The 19,924-nt window shown below is 38.1% G+C and overlaps 1 protein-coding gene across 2 annotated transcripts in view; it reads right to left on the bottom strand.

Moving 5' to 3' along the window:
* Window positions 1-14,846, bottom strand: part of LOC128511661 (potassium voltage-gated channel subfamily D member 3-like) — a 117,167-nt gene extending 102,321 nt beyond the window's left edge. For both annotated transcript variants that reach the window (XM_053484613.1, XM_053484614.1), the window contains exon 1: window positions 13,731-14,846. In XM_053484613.1, the coding sequence (XP_053340588.1) occupies window positions 13,731-14,833 (1,103 nt within the window). In that variant the 5' untranslated portion in view covers window positions 14,834-14,846. The remainder of the gene's footprint in view (window positions 1-13,730) is intronic.
* Between the last annotated feature and the right edge of the window lie 5,078 nt (window positions 14,847-19,924).

Raw genomic sequence — 19,924 nt, 5'->3', positions numbered from 1 at the left:
TTAACTCCATGCGGGTGATCTTAAAGTGCCATCCATCCAATTACCCACAGAGTGAAAGCAAACAGCAGGAGCAGGAAACAGCCATGAATGGTGGTAAGATTAGACTCTAGCACTAATTGAATCTGGCAGTGATGAATGAATCCCTTTTTCTCTGGAATGTGAAACTCTCTAGATGCTTGTCAACAAAACCCAACACACAACACAAAACACACAACAATGTCGGGGGATAAGAAACCGCATAACCGAATGTGCTAATTACCTTAAATATGTAACTTCATCCAGTTAAATTAATTAATCAGATGTGGTACGAAGATCTCAAAGATTAATCAGATCATTAAAATCTGCGTAAGGCGCAGAGTACTAAGTTATCACAACACTAAAAGCATACCCCTACAACAAGCTAGCTTACCACAAACCACCATACTATATAGTATGCTAGTACACCAGTGATGTCAATAATTTGACATTTTTTACACCCAGCAGCTTTTAGCATACAAGTAACGCAAAACTGCGTAAACACACATGATAAAAAAAAATGACAACACTACATATATGAAAATCACAAAAAAGCACTTCAGCAATGCAAATGGCAAAAAGGCAAGTAACACAAATGACACATCTGCTTATGAGTAATGCAAAAGTCAATATTGTGTGCAACATAGTGAGTATGTACTGTTTGGGTGCACAAGTATTGCATATGTAAGTATTAAACTTGCACACAAAGGACAGAAAGCAAGAAAAAATGAAAAAACGAAACAGCTGGAATGCAAATGACAAAACTATAAAGTAGATAAATAATACATGGTCGAAATGCATGTGCACAAATGACAAAAATGCAAAAATTACCTATATGACAAAACTGTATATGAATATAATAAAATGAAATTCATATAATGAAATGACACATCTGCATATGAGTAATGTGAAAGTCAGGATTGTGTGCAGGTAACTGAACAGGTCAGGTCACTTAGTACACTTACATACAGTACATGTATGTATGGGCATGCAAGCAGTGTAAATGACAAAACTGTGCAGCTTATGAATAACACATGATCCAAATGCATGTGAGTAACACAAGCAACAAAAAGGCAGGCGAATAACATACTGTACATGACAAAACTGCGTATATGCAAATCATAAAACTACGCATACATCAAAAAGGCATTCAGAAAACAAGTGACACAACTGTATAAAACGAATACAAATGACTAATGCCAATGACAAATTTACAATGGAACAATGCAAAAAAAAAAAAGACTAGAAAAAGACTATAAATGAGTAACGCAAATGACAAAACAAAACCGCATTTAAGTAGCAAGAAAAAAAAACAAATAAAACATATTTACATTTTTCAGATTTACATTTTAACCTTAATGCATTATAAAATTAAATTCAGTACTACACTCCCTCAGTAAAAAAAAGTCACGCCCTCCAAGATTTCATTAAGCATTTGATTATGGTGCACAGTGTGGCGGTGAATTCATGGGATTCTTCATGCTCCCAGAAGCACTCTTTCACAATTTAAGTCCTGGAATATTGCTGCGCAATCAGGGTAGAAAAACTCTATAGATGTGATAACCTGGTCATTCAGTAAATTTAGGTCATAAACTGACTTCATTTTATTGCCACTTAATGTTGCTGAGTGTAGACCTGACCAACTGAATCAGCTCAGATCATAACACTGCATCCAGAGGCTTGTATGGTGGACACTATGCATTGTGGTCGTTTCATGTGTTTCCCTTAGTACTATGACGCCCCCATTGCTCGGTCAATCTGAACTCATCTTTAGTCTCACTGACAATCTGTTTTATTATGGACACACAGCTGTTTAGTCCCAATCCTGTGAGTTCTCTTACTTGCATTTGTTTGTTTTTTTCCTTTTCTAGTAATTTAAGTGATTCACTAATTTTATTTTCTGACATTTCTTCAAGAAACATTTCTTCCAGGTTTTAAAGTTGTGCTGAACAGCTCTCAACCCAATTCCAACTGGATGCAGCCCAATAATTTGGCCCTTCTGCAATTATTTTCTGAATTATTTTGGGGGTTATTATAGGCAATTATAAAACAGTACAAGATGATGGGGGAAGTTCACCTGCCCACGCTTGACTTAAAAGGGCACTCAGTTGATCTTTTATTAGATCAACAGATGACCTCTAACCTGGAGCCACATGAGTGCCTTAGTGCACAGGCAATTAGCGATGTCATCGATAGCAGTGGCTAGAGGATAAAAAGCCCCGTTCCTTCAAAGTCATTTCACTCGCACTAATAATTGCTCTCATTTGTTCGTATGGAAAAGTGGCATTTCTTGCCCATGCATGTCATTTCTTACCATTGTCTCTTTCATTCGTGTTCTTTTAGATAGCAGGGAGGAACACTCTGATGTGCTGTCATAAAAACAATACGCTTCATAGCTGAGTGAATGAGAAAAGTTAATGAGGAGGGAGTGCTCTGTGCTTTATCATTAAAAGTCTGAAGATACTTGATCAATGTAGCTCTCTCTCTCTTTCTCTCTTTCTCTCTCTCATTCTTTCTTCCCTCTTCTGCTCTGCTGTCATGGTCTCTGGTAACCTTTTCCCTCCCAAAAGTGATAGACCAGTGATTAATGATGAGCCAGCATCCACAAGTTATGGTGGTGTAGTGGTAAGCACTGTGGCCTTCCACCAACAGGGTCGAGGTTCGATTCCTGTCTCAGGTCTCCTCGTGCTTCCTCCGGGAACTCTGGTTTCCTCCCACTCTCCAAAGATCTGTAGGTTATGCTAATTTAGCATTCCTAGATTGCCTGTAATTTGTTTGTCGAGGTGGATGTACCACAAGGACGTACCAAAATACAAAAAAATATATTTTATGAAATCATGAGAGGAGGTATGAACACTAACTAATCCGCCCCTAAACCCTGATCAAGCTTGACCTTCATGACCAGCAAGCTTAGACATTTCTCCACTATGCTGCCAGAGGATGCTGCCTCCCCTGGTAACACTGGTATCACTTCTTCATTTAGCCCATGCTTGTCCTGTGTTTATGCACACCTGAGGTGTGTTCAGCCATGTAAAGTGTAATTCTAAACCACAGGGAGTGAAAAAAAGTGTAGGGGACAACTGAACAAACGAAAAATTTCTCATAAGTCATTAGCATCTCGCCGGAGCGTGAAAAAAGGAATACGAAAAATAAATTTATTTATTATTATTATCATTATTTTCGAGAAAATCCGTAATTAATTAAGAAATCCGTAGTATTTATAATAATTGTAGTTTTATAATGGTATAAGTTTTTGTTTCAATAATTATTTAATATTTATTGTTCGTAGTGGGAAATATCCACAGCAGCAGCGACAGGTGCTTTTGTTACCATGGTAACGAACGGAGAAAGTAACGTCTGCACTGGTGACTTCACAGGGTGTTCCGAATGGTGACATTGTATCGAGGGAATTTCTCTTCACTGACATTCACTGCAAATAGAGCAGCGAGTAGGAAGCACCCTGTGACCACGGATTGGAACGCAGCTCTGTTCTCAGCTTCTCTCTTGATTAGTGTTTCTGGATAAGTTGTGTTGCCGTTGTGTAATTGCTTCTAATTTGTTGTAGCTTGTGCTTTACTTTTTATAAACTTGCATTAATTGTAGTTTCATTAATGGAACTTAATGTGAGTCTTTGTGAGTCTGTGAGGCAATGTGACCAGCAATGTTTCAGTAAAATTTAAAATGAATAAAATGATTGCCTTGTGGTGTTGAATTTTCTACAATTTTATAAGAATTTTTTTTTTTTTTTAACATTCACTCAACTACAACAATCAATTTGGGTCCGGGTTCCCAGATTCCCACCTCTGTGTGCGTGGAGTTTGCATGTTCTCCGTGTGCTTGGTGGGTTTCCTCAGGGTACTCCGGTTTCCTCCCACAGTCCAAAGACCGGCAGATTAGGCTAATTGCCATTCCAAACTTGCCAGTAGTGTGTGAATGTGTGTGTATTTGTGTATATCCTGCAATGGATTGGCACCTTGTCCAGGGCGTACCCTGCCTCGTGCCCTAAGTCTCCTGGGATAGGCTTCAAGCCCCCACGACTCTGTATACAGGATTAAGCGGTATAGACGATGAGTTGGGTGACACATGTTATTCCATAAATAATGATATGAATATTTATTCTCTTAAACCTAGCTTCATACCATTTTATATAAATTCATTATGTTTTTTTGTACATGTAAGTGTAGATACTACTTTAAAAGAAATAAAAAAAGTATTCACTATTCATTCACTGCATTCACCAAGTATCATTTCTTCACCATGTAAGATTTACACTTTATTTAACTTCAGTCAAATTTTTTTTTCCCCAAACATTAAATAATCGAGATCGCTCTTGAAATTCCACTTCTTATTCGAATGAATAAAGATGACCTGGCTTGATTTCCTTTTATTTGATTTGAATAGGAAAAAAACTCTGAAAACGTCCATACTAAGTCTGATTTTAACATTTGTACCTTGCAACACAACATGCATCATGCACATTCTTAAAGAATTTCTTAATCTGAAGAAGAAAAATTCCTTCAAATAAAAGTTTGACACCTTATAATCCAATGGTTTTTCCTTTTTATCAAGAGATCACATCTTTTTTTTTTTTTATATATATAAAGCCTCAAGTAACACAAACCCATCTGTCTTTTGCTATCTTGTGGATCTTATCTGAATTTAATTCAAAGGTGTGACTGCAGTCAGATGCAGGAGGAGTGAACGTGAGAAGAGGTCGTTCTCTCACGGTGAATTAAATGTAGATGGGAAAAGGGGGAAGGTGTGCCATTTAAAGACCTGACATGCACTGATTTACACACCCGAGCTATTGTAAATGCTGACCCGCTGACAGCCACAGAACAAAGCAATATCCTTCCAACAGCGGCCACAAAGGGGACAGAAGAGTAAGAAAGAAAATAAAAGACAATCGCAGTACGCTTTCTCCCAGAGGCAGATAAGGCATGAACTTATTGGATAACATAAAATCCATTAGACCTTTAAGACACACCTACGCTCCGCTGCTGTATTTCTGCACTATCTGTGTTAATCTACGGCTTCGGTGCTATTTATGTGTATTTACTCTAATGCAAATGTCATACAGTTGAGTAACTGATTCAGATTCAGAGATGGCTAACTGCTATATTAGACGTAAGGTTTAAAATTAATCCATCAGTATCTTTAAAGTGTGAACATATTCAGGTTCAAGTGTGCTTTATACTGTATCATAAGGTCTTATTGATGGTTTAATGAGAATGACGCAGAGCAAACTATTATACACAAACAGTACAGTATATACACACTTTAAGGTGGATAGACAGCTACATCCATCATTTCTTAGTTCATTTTTCTAAGTGTTTCAAGTCTAAAACTGGTATTATGCTGTACACTGTACTTTTTTTTTTAAAACAGGGTTTTTAAACTTTTGTTGAAATAAAGCGAGTGATGATTTATAACTCTAACCACATAGCCGCTGGCCAATCAGAATCCTGGAAAAAGTTCTTACCATGTACAGTACAGCAGGCTATGACGCCAAAAATACAGTAGGAGATATGGCACATGCAGAACATGCATGCACCTACTAACCAAAAACGCACTTTGTCCTGAGTTAAAAAAAAAAAAAAAAAAAGCCTTAAAGGTGTTTTCCAAAAAGTCCTTTTTAATTCCATTAAGCAGATGTGTATATGGAAGAAAGATCAAAACGCATCTAAAACACTTGTTTAGTAAATAATGTGTAGACAAGACCAAAACATACTCATGTACACGGACATTAATTGTCATATTGTTTCTGTTTTTGGTCTCAAACCAACATGGCATTTTCTTTTTTGTGTCTATAGGAATTATATTTTTGTCGACAGAAAATACTTAGTACAGAATGATTAACAGAACAGTTTATGAGATTCAGTAGTATTGGCAATTTGGAATACAGTACACTACTGTATATAGACAAAAGTATTTGGCCAAACCTGTTAATTATTGAATCCAGATGTTTTAATCAGGCACCTGATCCACAGTAAATATCAATCTTAATGCTTCAGCATACAAGACATCTTGGACAATGCAACGCTTCATTTGTGGCAACAGTTTGGGGAAGACCCTTTTATATTCCAACATGACTGTGCCCCGGTGCACAAAGCAAGGACTATAAACACACAGCTTGATGAGTTCACTGTGGATGAACTTGACTGGCCCGCACAGAGCTCTGACCTCAACCCCATTGAGCACCCTTGGGATGAACTGGAACGGAGATTGCGTGCCAGGCCTTCTCGACCAACATCAGTGACTGACCTTATAAATGCTCTACAGAATGAATTCCCACAGAAACACTTCAAAATCTTGTGGACAGCCAAAAAGAGTGGAAGCTGTTAAGAGTGTCATTGCAGGTTTGGCCAAATTCTTTTTTTTTTTTTATCCATACTGTACAGTGTGTTGTCAAAACTGATGTTCTTGCTACTTGAATACAGTACATTAAAGTGTGGCCGCCTTTTTAACATTGCCCAAAATACAACTATTTCTCCATTTTTACAGGGAAAATTCACTTTTTAGTTATTTTTAAACATTCAGCTGGGTTCTCAGTGTGCCTGTGCCAATTCCATACATAATATACACCGATCAGACATAACATTAACACATTAACACTGATGATTATTAAGTACTGGTTAAAGGATTATGGACACCCAAGGTTCATTTATGTCTGTGGGGACCAAAGTCCAATCTGTTTGGTCTTTGTATGTATGAATAACTATGTAAACTCCTTAAAACACCCCAGAATTAATGTATGCTGTGAATAATCTAATAAACACCGAAGCTCATTAAACATCAGCACTTTTTGATTTACTGTTTCTCCCCAAACTGACCTTATAGCTACCACTTTAAATCTTACAATGCAAAGGCAATGCAATAAATCTCATAGTGCTTCAATGAGGTTATAAAAGGATCTTTTTGATAATCTGTGCCATCATGCCAACAGTTACAGACATCACTATGAAGGCAGGAAGGAAAGCAAAAAAGAAACTTGCATATTCCTTATTTCAATACAGAGCCTTGCTATCAATCAGGCTTGAGAAGATAAACCGCTGCCATTAATCTGCTACAACTGCAGTGATGGTGCAGAAATAGGAGCAATAAGAGTTTTGTGTTCAGGATGTATGATCCACTGATGTGGTGTGTGTGAGAGTTAATATATTAGAAGGCATAGAGTAGAGCAGTGTGATAATACAGATAAACAGGTGCTATTTGAATATGTCAGATAGACAGTATATTAGCATTACACACTTCCACATTGACAATAAGTACAAGCGTGAAAAGTGATATCATGCCAAGTTCAGTGTGACACCGCTGTGATGATCATGCCTCAGTTTCATCTTGCTTTTAGCTTTTCGGAGGGTAAAAAAAATAGAAATAAAAAAGAACAAGAAGAAGAAACCTGCTCAGTGCTTTTTTCAGCAATCCTCAGTTGAGATGGAGCGGCTGTTTATGATGTGTGTATGTGACTGGAATAACAAGTGCCAGCGCAGGGGAGACGAATAAAATATGAATTCCTAATTATTTTAATTGTGTTACGCTCTTATGCTCTTGGCGGATGGCTTCTGTGATTTCTAGAGCTGCTAAGAAGGTAATAAAAAAAAAACACTCCCTTTGGTGGCACCACTCGACACACTGCCAAGGCTGGGTTATTTCTCAGATCAGATCAGATCTATGTGTGTGTGTGTAGTCTTCGGAATGCCTCTTAACCACAGATGGCATGAATCCACACTCGTTCTTCCAACTCAAACAGCTGCCTCTAGCTGCCAGTCATTTAAATGCAGAGAAGCTGCAAAAAAAAAAAGAAAAAAAAAAGGTGGGGGGGGGCGAAAAAGCTGAAATCAGTGTCATTGACGCGAACGGAAAAGCGGCGCTTTTGTTATGCACTATGCAAAATAAGCATGCGCTCCTACCTTCGTCTGATTTTACCTCATCAAGCTCAACAAAACCTTGACTGAGAAAGATTTCTATCCCCCCCTCTTATGTCGGAGGAATTCATGAATGTCAATGGAGGCCATTAATAAGATAGATAAATAAATAATAAAATCGCAATCACACAAAAGGCATACCGGTTCACTCTAGGTGACAAAAAAAGGTCTAAAAATATCACATCGGTGTTCCATTAAGGTTGACTAGCTGATGAATTTTAATCATGATATTACAATATAAAGCTCGCTTTGAATGTCGTTGGATAAAACAAGCCTGCCATATTAGCTTTATTAAAGAGCAGGAAGATTTTCTGCTCATATTGAATTGATTTAATAGATCTGTTTTGTGCTGGAGGTTTCGTAATTTTTTTTTGGTTTCGTGATTTTTAGTGCAACAACGCAACAGGGGACTAGTAGAGATGGCTGCTAATTTCTTTCGTGTGAGGTAAATTGTCCATAAGGAGACAAGCTGTTAAATTTAGCAGTCATAATACGGAGCTGAAGTGATAGTATGTAAATGCAACACTGAACTCATAAACACATTCAGTTGCTTTTACACCAAGGGGCAGACTCTGGTTCTGACGTTCACATTTGAGTGTCACATTATTTTTGTGCTCTGTTATCAGGTACTTGCATATTAACAAGCTCCGATACAGCAGGTGGCAGTATGCACATCTCGGTTTAAGAGAATAAGAGAACAAGACTGTTAACTTTCGTGCAATGCCTAATATCGATATTTTGGGAAAAATAAGCAAGGCAAACCTTGTTTAAAATAAAACGCAAAGTAAAATTGCATAAATTAACGATAGCCATCTTAGCATTTTTGATAAGCTAAAGCTAAGACTCCGTCCACACGAAGCCGGTGCGTTCCCTAGCCGATCATTTTTTTGCGTAAACATGGCGTCGTCTCAAGAAATATCCGCGTACACACGAAACCACTGAAAACGGTGTAGTATATATGCCAGACCAGTATGGGGCGCTGTAATTCTGCCATAGAGATACACTATACACGGAGAAGAAGATTTTGAGCATGCGCATAACCTTGAACGCTGTATACGAACCAAGATGGTGTTGTCCATTATCGCTTGTTGCTCATAACAGTTGCATAGAAGTACAAAGCTAGTAGGCTTTGTAACAACACGAACACAATCATGTAGTCCGTCATTATTGTTGTTGCTGTTACGTGTGACGCAGCCGACACGTGATGTGATGACATCATCGTTTCACAAAATATACGGATTGGCCGTACACACGAAGACGCAAGGGTGTCGTTTTCAGATTTATCCACTTTGGGACCCGGTTTCAAAAAATAGCGCTTTCAGTCTCCTAAAACGCCGGATCCCTGTGGACGAAACGCCAATACGATAAAAAATGTATATACAGCGAAACGCGTCTCCGTGTGGACAGGCCCTAAGTTGGTTAGCTTGTGGTAAAGGAGGTAAGTAGGCGTGTTTTAACCAACAGCCAGCCTCTGTTTGTTTGCCCATTTATGAATTAAGAGAGTTTAGGGTTTAGGCGGAGTCAGCTTCTGCCAAGGTGGCGACGACCAGAGCTCCCCCAGTTGAGCTTAAAAAAACACTCTTCAGAAAACATATGGGTGACGTCACAGAGGTTTATCTAGTTCTTTTTATACCGTCTATGTATTACAACTACTAGCATTTTAGCTGAGTTAAGCAAAATTCCTACTTTTGCCTCTTGAGTGGCCAGAAAATTGTTTGCCTTGTAATATTGCAAGTTTGAAGCTTGACTATACCACAGTCATCCTCACCCCTCAACCCATTGTGGGTGAGAACTGGTGGAAAATATATATGTTTTGAGTGAGATCATGGTGCAAACCGTCTCTATTTATTAATTTCCATTGTTTTTATGCTATGGTGAATTGGCTTGGGTTATGATTGTGCAGGCGCATTAGTCGCCTGAGGTTAGTGCCTTTTCCTTTTTTTATATAATTTATTTTTTCACTCATGTGAGAATATTTTTGTTTTAATAGCAACCTATCCATGACATATTATTATCTACTAAGCATGGCATGTAATTGAGAACCTCATTGCTGACCTGACCTTATACAAACACGGGAAAAAAACTAAACTGGCAGTTAATTGAGGTAATTTAAATTCTGCTACTTCCTGCCTAACAACCTTTAACAACACGCCAGTGTAACAATTAGTTCTGCAATTACCAGAAAACAAACAGCATGATAATAATGCACAGCCCTGCTGCTGAAAAAAAAACGCTTCCCTTAGGCTACGTTTGAAATATCAATAACGTTTCTTAAAACATTGGACGGTGTTGAAATTTTAATGACAACCTGTTGAATTACAAAGAACACTAGAGACAGAAGTGCATATGGTGTCCGTTTGTTCCCACAGGCAAAATGGTTGTGGAAAATTGCTCTTGGCATTAAAATGGGGACGCAGTTAAACCCAAAATATCTACACAAGAGAAAAAAACAAAATCAAACAGTGCACAAAATAAAGTAAAATATAATGAAGTAAGTAACTGTCCCATTAGACAAATAATTTCTGAAACTAAGAATCAGAAATTATTTAGCTGTCATACAGTATGTTAAGTTTCTGCATTAAGTTTGTTATAAATAAAATAATGTTAAAAATTTAATGTTAAATATATATAAAAATAATAAAATGTTAAAAAATTAGAAATATTCAGACGTCTTATTTAAGCAAAACCGATGACAACTGCTTCAGAAACAACTCTGAGATTGTGGACGGTGACATTCACACTGAATATATTATTTTACTGCCTCCCAATCATACAAAACATGACCTTTCATCATTCTCATCTCTGCTATATTATCCCTGACTGAACATGACAACATGAATCTCAAGTCTTGCATAATGTAGACCGATTTCTTAGTTCGGGTTAAACCTCGAGGAAATTTCTCTATGACAAGTGTTTAAGTTGTGTGACAAAAAAAAAGTCAGATAATTTTCAAGGAATGTCAATTTCATGTGGTGGCACAGTGGGTTAGTGGTCGTCTTGCACCTCCAGGGTCTGGATTCGATTCCCAGCCAAGTTTCGCTTCAAGCCTCTCTGTACATGGAGTTTGCATGTTCTCCTTGTGCTTGGTGGGTTTCCTCCTGGTACGCCCGTTTCCTCCCAGACCAAAGACATGCAGATTAGGCTAATTGGTGTTCCCAAATTGCCTGTAGTGTGTGTGTGTGTGTGTATACTGTATGTGTGTGTCCTGCGATGGATTGGCACCCTGTACGGGGTGTACCCCACCTTGTGCCCTAAATCTCATGGGATAGGCTCCAGGTCCCAGAGAACCTGTATACAGGGTAAAGCGTTATACAAGATAAAGCAGTATGGACGATGAGTAAGTAAGTCAATTCCATGAAAAATGGATTTGTCTCAGATCATTTCCCGGGTTGGTCGGTGTATTTGTTTCGTACAGCTGTGCTGCCATCAATCAGCATGTACAGTAGCATTTTCAGCTGTAATGGGAAATGCATAATCCCGTTCAAAACGTTGTGTTCTATAGGATTATCCATAGCACGGTCTTGTTTAGATTCTCACAAAATGGATGGCACAGTTATCATGACAGAGAAACCTGAAATCCAGTTAATCTTTTATGTGGTCTAGTCTTTTCCTAAGAAATTCCATACCAGTGGCCCGACTAGCATTGCAAACATCAGATTATTTGTTGTTATAACTTGTTTTAAGGCATTTTCTTTTTCTGAGTAAAAACAAGCACCACATTTAGTCACAGGACACAATTTTTTTTCTTTACCTTTTTCCTCACTGCAATTCTCGCTTGTTGCTTACTGTATAATATGTGAACTGGCTGCGGTAACTATACAATTCCCCTTTAGAATTAATAAAGTAATTTATCTATCTATCTTAGTCATTTTTTGAAATTTATAAAAAATACATATATGTGCACAAAGACACGAATTTGGTAAGAGATATGCTACACTTAGAGATAGACCAATTAGAGATAGGGGAAACACACAACTCAGCTATGTAATACAATTCTTTTGTATAGTAAGTCATGTATCAACACACCCATTTCGAAATGTAATTTCTATATTTTTTAGATAATAAATGTTATCCAATTTCTTATGTTAGCATATTTGTGGTGGTAAAATGTTCCTGTTCCTCTATAATCCTACAGGTGGCACACACTAAACTATTCACACATTGGGAGGCAGCACAGCATAGTTTGTGGTAGGGCAAATTTATTTGTGTAGAACTATAACAAAACCTAAAAAAAATGTAATATTGTTTCATGATACTTGCAGAACCGCAATACTGTACAAATCGAATCGTCATCTTTCTATCTGATAGTAAATCTGGTCATTATAACAGTGAACCTGGTCCCTGGAGATTTCCATCCATGATATCCAGATTACCGCAGACATGAATATTGTGACCAAGTTTTCACTTTAGTAGTCAGCTCTAGTCACATATGTTCAGGTTAACATGACCTTTATTCAAAGACACACTAATTTGTAATAACATACAGCAGATTACATTTTGACCACACATCCACAGTAACATCACAAGCAGGTAGCAGGTAATGCTACCGTTTAACCAATAAAGAATTTCTTCATAAGAACTCTCATGACCGTCCCAGATATTTAAATTGACGACTCTTATAAAGCTCTTCAGTGCTCTTATACTGTACCTAAGCAGTACATATACACAAAGGCGAAGCCTGTGCTGTGTATCCTCCAGCAGGCATGTCCTTATTCGGTCTGCTCGCAGCTCAGTAAATGGCAGATATCGTGAAGGTTTATATTTGTTAGCAGATGTAGTGGTACCCACTATTACTCACCCTGACAGCTACTCATACTTATTGCGCCTTTGTGAAGCCACAGTGTATGCCTTCGCTTCAGCTCTCGTTTTCTTACAGCCATTACGCCTTGGTCCATTTGCCACTTTCCCACATCACATAACAATAAACACTTTGTGTATGAAGGTGTGTGTGAATGACATTACAAATGCATTACATCTTCTGTGGTATATGCTCCAAACGCAAAAGAAGGGGTGTTTACTGTGTACACGAAGATGGATTGTTCTGATTGCAGATCATAAACATACACAATAGTCAGTTTTAAAAGTGTAAGTAGCTTCAGTTTAAGAACGAATAAAGTTTGACTTTAATGAGGAATAAAGCTCCTGGTTGTTGTAAGAAAATAATTAGTAATATATGTGAGGCAGAGTTATTATTATCACCTTGAAGTCGACATTTTTTGTCGACTCTAAGTGTTTTTATTTAACCACAAAATAACTTATTCTACAAAACAATTCTTTATACTTTTTTAAATATTGACATATCTAGTTAATTTATAGCTACATTCAGTGTTGTGGATTCTTCACAATGCAAGTTAGTCCCTATAAATACTGACACTGGATACTCCTTTCAAAAATGCTAAATAAACCACAGGAGAAAACTTCAGAATATTAATATTTAAGTCTCTTTTGTTTGTTTGAATGTTGTAAGGGCTGAACAATTTGATTGAAAAAAAAATCGTATTGCAATAATTTTGACACTAATTGTGTGTGTCAAAATTCCCCAATCAGTTTGGTTAAAATGTTAATGTTGAGATCTTGTACTGTTTGAGAAGTAAGAATGTTAGAATGCTAAAAACAGACTGTTGTTTGACTCCAAAGAACCCAGAGGTTCTCATATAGAAGAAACTGGCACTACTATGGCATTGCCTTCCACACTGGTGGTTCTAGGTACCCAGAAAGAGGTAGGTCCTAAAACTGAATAGTACAAACATAGCCTCGTTGGAATCAACATTTGTTATTTGGACTTACCCCAGCGTAGTCATTGTGACAATTGTGTACCAGAAAGATGCTGGAATGCTAGTGAACTTGCTTGAGCTTGATCCCTTCTCAGCGTAGAACATAACTGTGGCAAAGATGATGATGGCCATCGTAAGGGAGAACAGAAGGAAGCCGAGCTCTGAGGCACAGCTCTTAAGTGTGTATCCCAGGATGCGAAGGCCCTGGGAATGGCGTGAGAACTTGAAGATGCGGAAAACGCGGAAAACACGCAACGTGACAAAGGCGCCGCTCACATCTTCATTGTCGGTCATGACCAGGCCAATGTAGTAGGGCAAAATGGCCACAACATCGATGATACTCATAACCGAGCGCATGAAGCGGTAACGACTAGGTGCAGCAAAAAGGCGCAGCAGGTACTCCACTGTGAAGATCATCACGCATGCTGTGTCCATGCAGAAGAAGGCCACGGTGTAGCGTTCACCGCACGGGACATCTTTGTGACTTGGTGTGGCGCCACAAGGGACAGTTTCTACTACATTGGTGATAACCGAAACAGCAATGAAGAAGCCAGTGACGTAGTAGAACACCAGCGCCATAGTGCTGGTATGTGGGTTTTCAAAGGCTCTCCACATAGTTTCACGGAAGTTCAGACTAGGCAGCTTGCCTTCTTTGTTTTCCTCCTGGTCATCCATGAGGCGCTCAGCGTTTTCCCGTTTGCGATCCTTGTACTCTTCATAACAACAGTCGCCAATGATCTCTGGGATGATCCCAAAGAAGGCAAGTTCCTCATCATAGGCCGAGATGCACTCGTGTCGAGGATAGTGGAGCTTACCAGTACGATAAAAGTTGAGCACACTGCGGAAGGCGTCAGGGTCACGATCAAAGAAATACTCCTTTGTCTCTTCGTTATAGAAGAATTCTTTCTCGGTGCTGCCGAGTAGAGTGTCAGGATAACGGTCCAGCGTGGTTCTCCAGGTCTGAAAGCGACGACCACTGACATTCAAGATGATCAGCTCATCCTGTTTCTTAGTCTGTTCTCTGGGTGCGGCGGGCATGGGGCAGTTGGCCACAGGCATCCAGCCAATAGCAGCTGCCCGGGCGAAAGGAAGCCATGCCGCTACTCCTGTTGCCATGTTGACTGCAACACAGGGTTCTTCAAAAGCAAGCTTCCACAAGGTCAGCCATCATCTTTGAAAGTGGAAAGAAAATAAGCATAATCAGACTAGGAGTACAGACATAGAGTTTCCACCACAAAAGTGAACTGGATTCAAATTGATTTAAATTTTCTTAAAAAAAGCTTGAAACCTGTTAGAGGAATACACATTATTGTGAAGCTCTACATTCAACCTTTTAGTATTCTTGTGGGAAAGACGAAACAGAGAAGACTACTGTATATGTATGAATGAATGCACTCATCTAATGTTGATCCAATCTGATTCCAGAAGGAATCAAACTGTACTTTGACTTATTTTCCAATTCAATCAATAGACCATTGAACATTACTGGTGTTTGCTATGTCTTTGGCATGACACGGATTTTAAAGGACTTACAAAAAGTTAGCTTGGCTGCTAAGTAACAATGAGTATCTGATCATTTTCGAGCATCACATGGTGGTAAAAATAGAGGAAAGTGTTATCAGTAGAGATGGCGAGGATGATTTACTTAAATTATTTAATAAATTTGTTTAATATTGTGACAAATTCTTAAAAATCTTTTAATGTTTTAATATATTTAATCTTTTAAACTTAATACTAATGGAGTTGCGATCCAAATTGGATTGTCACATAATCGTATCAGGTTTTCTTTAGTGATTCCCATCCCATGTTATCAGTACATGCCTGAATACTTAGACATAACAGAATCCCTTTAAATTGTGGATTGTTTTTTCTGTTTTGTCTTTTTTGCCCTTTTTAATTTTTTTCTTTAAATTACGTAATACGTACCAAAACGCAGTCCTGTCCTCCACTAAGATCAGACATATATCATTCTTTTATTATAACATTTCTGGATTTACAACAATAGAACTGCGATTCAGTTTCTAAACAGTAAACGAAACATTTACTGTGTCTTTCTTCTAATTTTAGGATTGATTTTAATTAGCCTACAGTACCTGGTGCTCACATTGCAGCCTTTGCATTCATTGTACATTACATTAAAAGGCCTTAAGATATTTTTAACTTGCTGTCCCTTTGTAATAATGTTAGGTCTCTTAAGTCTTTAAAGCAAGGACACGGATATTTGAAGGGACTAGGTCAAAGCAAAAAGAAGGACTGTGTGCATTTGGACACTTTTGAACACCACTCCCTTAAGGATATCTGATTCAGTTTGCAGTTTCAAGAATCTTATTTTCCTCTCATGCATTTAGTGCTAAGAGTACAGTAGCTATGCTTTTACAATTCTCACCTGCATTTTCAGCGTAATTTTGGAGTACTTTTATTTTTATTCATACAGTATGTATACCCGCTGTATGTAATTAGTACAGGAAAAGATTGACCTGGTTAGAAAAGTCTGTGACTAAAGCTCTCTGATTAATGCAGTCTATTTAAAGACGGTGTCATTTAGGACAAAAAACTTTGGAGAAATAAATGCTAAAATGCGTTAGACAATATTAAAGCACGGCTTTATTATTATTATGATAAAGAAATTTGAATTTTTTTTGTTCTGTCATTGCATAATCATTCAAGTTATTGATTTATAGAAATAAGGTTTAGAAATGTGTAATACTGTAAGAAAAAGTGTTTATTGTGGATGTATAATGAGCAGAACCTGTAGTACTTGGAAATACCTGATACCTGTTGAGTCATGATGCAGACCTATAAGTACCAGGCAGTAAAATTACAACACAAACACAGTCACTGTGCTCATGCTTTTCATTCCTTGAAAGGACTTAAACCTGAAGAAATGGAACGACATGACACTGTAAAGACGAGATGTCCGTCTATACTTTTGCTAGTAAAAAAAAAAAAAAAGTGACAAATAAAACTTAACCGTATTTAAGGTCCGTGCATGTCGTGCACACCGGAACGACATGAATGAATGAATGAATGAATGCGTCGGACTTGTCGTACTCACGTGAAGTAAAGCGCAGAAGCACTGAGAAACAGCGAGATGTGCGAAGCAACTCTTTCTGAAAGGTGATGTCCTCGTTCGGGCATGAAGGAGGTCCCGATCGCGGGTTTGGCACCTGAACAAGAACTGGGGAAAGACGAGGAAAGACGAGGAGGAGACGGAGGACAGGAGAGACGGGCGCGCGCGCGAATGTGCAAGTCGGAGCCGGCGCGAGGACACCATGTCAGTCCTCCTCTACATCAGTGTGCTTCAGCTCTGTGAAGGCAACTGCTGGGAAACTCACAGTCTCACACACACACACACACACACACACCTCCCTCTCTCTCTCCAGCGCGCGCGCTCTACTCCACTCATCCCTCCATTATTCTGCTTATATCCTCTATATACTTCACTATACTGCCTTCCATCAACTAGTATACTTTTTATAAATTATACAATAAATATTGATGTTTTAATATTGTTCATAATATCATAAATAAATAAACAATTGTGCATTGTGCCACAGGTGGATTCCCAAGTATGAAGTATAAATCTCTCTGTTAACCCTTTCTTTAGATAAATTTACTGGAAAATATATATATATATATATATATATATATATATTGCTATCTAATTTCAAATAGCATGGAAAAACGCATCCACTTTTGAAGAAGGGTAACAAAAAACAAACAAAAATGTAACAGATTTTATTTCTCATTTTTAATTCATGAACAAATAAATCAGATTCATAGTCAGATTCAGTCATTACTGACAGCACGTCTACTCTGCCCTCAATTTGTCCCATTAAAAAGTCAATGTAATTAGTCTGTTTTTGGATAAGTCCTTCATTCATTAGTCTGTATTTTAATAAGAATAAGACATGCATGAAATGTCCAGCTAGAGCAAAGCAAAACACAGCCCAAGCTCTTTTACTCACTCATCGTTTATACCACTTTATTACTGTATGTACTGTAGGGTAGCCCGGAGACAGGGTGCCAATCCGTTGCAGGGCATGCACACATGCACACACACACTCACAAATTAGCCTAACTGCATGTTTTTAGACTGTGGGAGGAAACAGGAGCACCCAGAGGAAACCCACCAAACACATGAAGAATATGCAAACTCTCAGCACACAGACCCCGAGGCAGGAATCTAAACTTTGTATCTGGAGGTGCAAGGTGGCAACCACTATGCCACTGTGCCGCCTAGCCCAAGCACTGATTCAGTCAAACTATTAGTCCAGCTTACTTATTTCTTACCCACTAAACAGATTTTAAAATGTTTTGATATTTCCGATCGCAATAGTGTGGTAGTGTCTTCTAAAAAACAATGTCCATTATGTAGTATAAGTAGCATAAGCTAGCAACACTTACAGTACAAGGAAACTAAGATAATCAATCACTTTGAGCAAACTGAATTCTCTATAATATTTGTTTAGCCCCCACTATTAGTATTTTCAAGTCACCTTTAAAAAGAAACCTTTATAAATGTTTTAAATCTGGAAATGTAGAAGTTCCATTAAACCATATTTTTCATATCTTTGAAAGCTCTATGTGCCTACTGAGAGGTGTCATGAGTACTAATTCTCATATTACATTGTTAATTATTAATCCTAATTGACATCTTTGAGAACAGTAGAGTTGCAGTTGCGAGCTGCAGTTTGTGTAACCTGATGCTGCATTTACCAAAACAATGCAAAAACACACAAAAACGAACTGTTTCTTATATAATTACAGTATAGTTTGGTTTATGGGCCAAATCCTAGCCAGTGCTAAACTGAACACACCATGTTGTACTGTTATTTAGACATAATAAGTGACATGGTGTGATGAAGCAGAGTTACTGTTACCATCTGAAGCTGATTATTTCCCCATAAAAGAACATCCCAGATGTGTTACAGCAGTCTGTCATCTACAATACTTCTATATTCGTTAATGACTCACATATTATGCGTTTAATTAATTTGTACAGTAGGTACAGTTTATGTCGTGGGACATCTGAGAGAAAAGAGTTTCCTGTTATGTCTTTCATTATACACCCACTCTATAAGAGTGCTTCTTTAATTTTGACACTGTAGAAATCTTACATAAATGGGAGAAGAATTAGATTTTAAAAAATCTTTCATGCATAAATGCCAAATAAATGTCCCCTTTAAGAAACCATTCCAACAATTACATATGTTCCTTGTTAAAAATCTGTTCATTATTCATTTTAGATTAGGTGGAGAATTCAGTGCACATATCCTTCACACAGGCAGATGTGCACAATAACGTATAGAAAAACTGCATATTGTAGCTGAAACTACTAATAGATAAATGGATGGATGGAACATCAGCTGAGACAGTAGTTTCAGGATTCAGGTCCAGAACATGGAGGCAGCAGTCTGAGATTCCTACACCTCCCCCTCTCTTGCCTTTTACCTCTCATCTAGCTCATGCACAGGCGAAAGATAAAAGATATACAAAGATATAATCTCTCCCTCTAGTCCTGCATCCACCTCGCCCCTCCTTAAGGCGTTGACTTATCGTTGTGGAGGAGGTTTGCGCACCCCACTGATCTTAGGAGCTATGTTGTTGTATCAAATACTGTAGCTCCTGGAAGGGTCTTCCAAGGCAAACCAATCATAGGTGAGGGGACTTAGACCCTTCCTGGAGACCTTTCTAAGAGAGTGGCTCATAGACTCTTATGAAAGTTCCCAGAATCGGAGGCAGGTTCCACCCTGGAGGCGGCCCTGGGGCACTTGGTGGCCAGGACTTGATCCAAGGTGCTCAGCTAAACTCAGCCTGAAAGAGGTACATGAAACCATCTTCATGTGGGCTGCAGGAGGAGTAGTGAGTGTCTGGTGCATTGTGTCATGGGTGGACTGGGTAAAAGGTTATAAATAAGTTAACTAATTGAATGTGTTCTGATTCACAAATTTTACAAGAAGTATAAAACTGATTATTATGAAAAACAGTATTATAGAATTTATTACATATTCCAATTTAATTGCACTGTCCTAATGCACCAATGTTCCATTTACATTATCATTCATAGAGTTCTGATTTAATTATATAATTTTTAAAGAATTTTAATCTACCCATAACATTTCTGCAGTAACAATTCCCAATACTAGGACTCCCAAGGAAACAGAAAAACGTTTACTTTAAAATCAGGGGATCGTGAAAATGAAT

This window comes from Clarias gariepinus, chromosome 23 (genome assembly GCF_024256425.1).
Source record: "Clarias gariepinus isolate MV-2021 ecotype Netherlands chromosome 23, CGAR_prim_01v2, whole genome shotgun sequence".
In the NCBI taxonomy this organism is placed as follows: Eukaryota; Metazoa; Chordata; class Actinopteri; order Siluriformes; family Clariidae; genus Clarias; species Clarias gariepinus.
The sequence above is the reverse complement of the archived record's forward strand: the minus strand, read 5'-3'. Positions and strand labels throughout refer to the sequence as shown.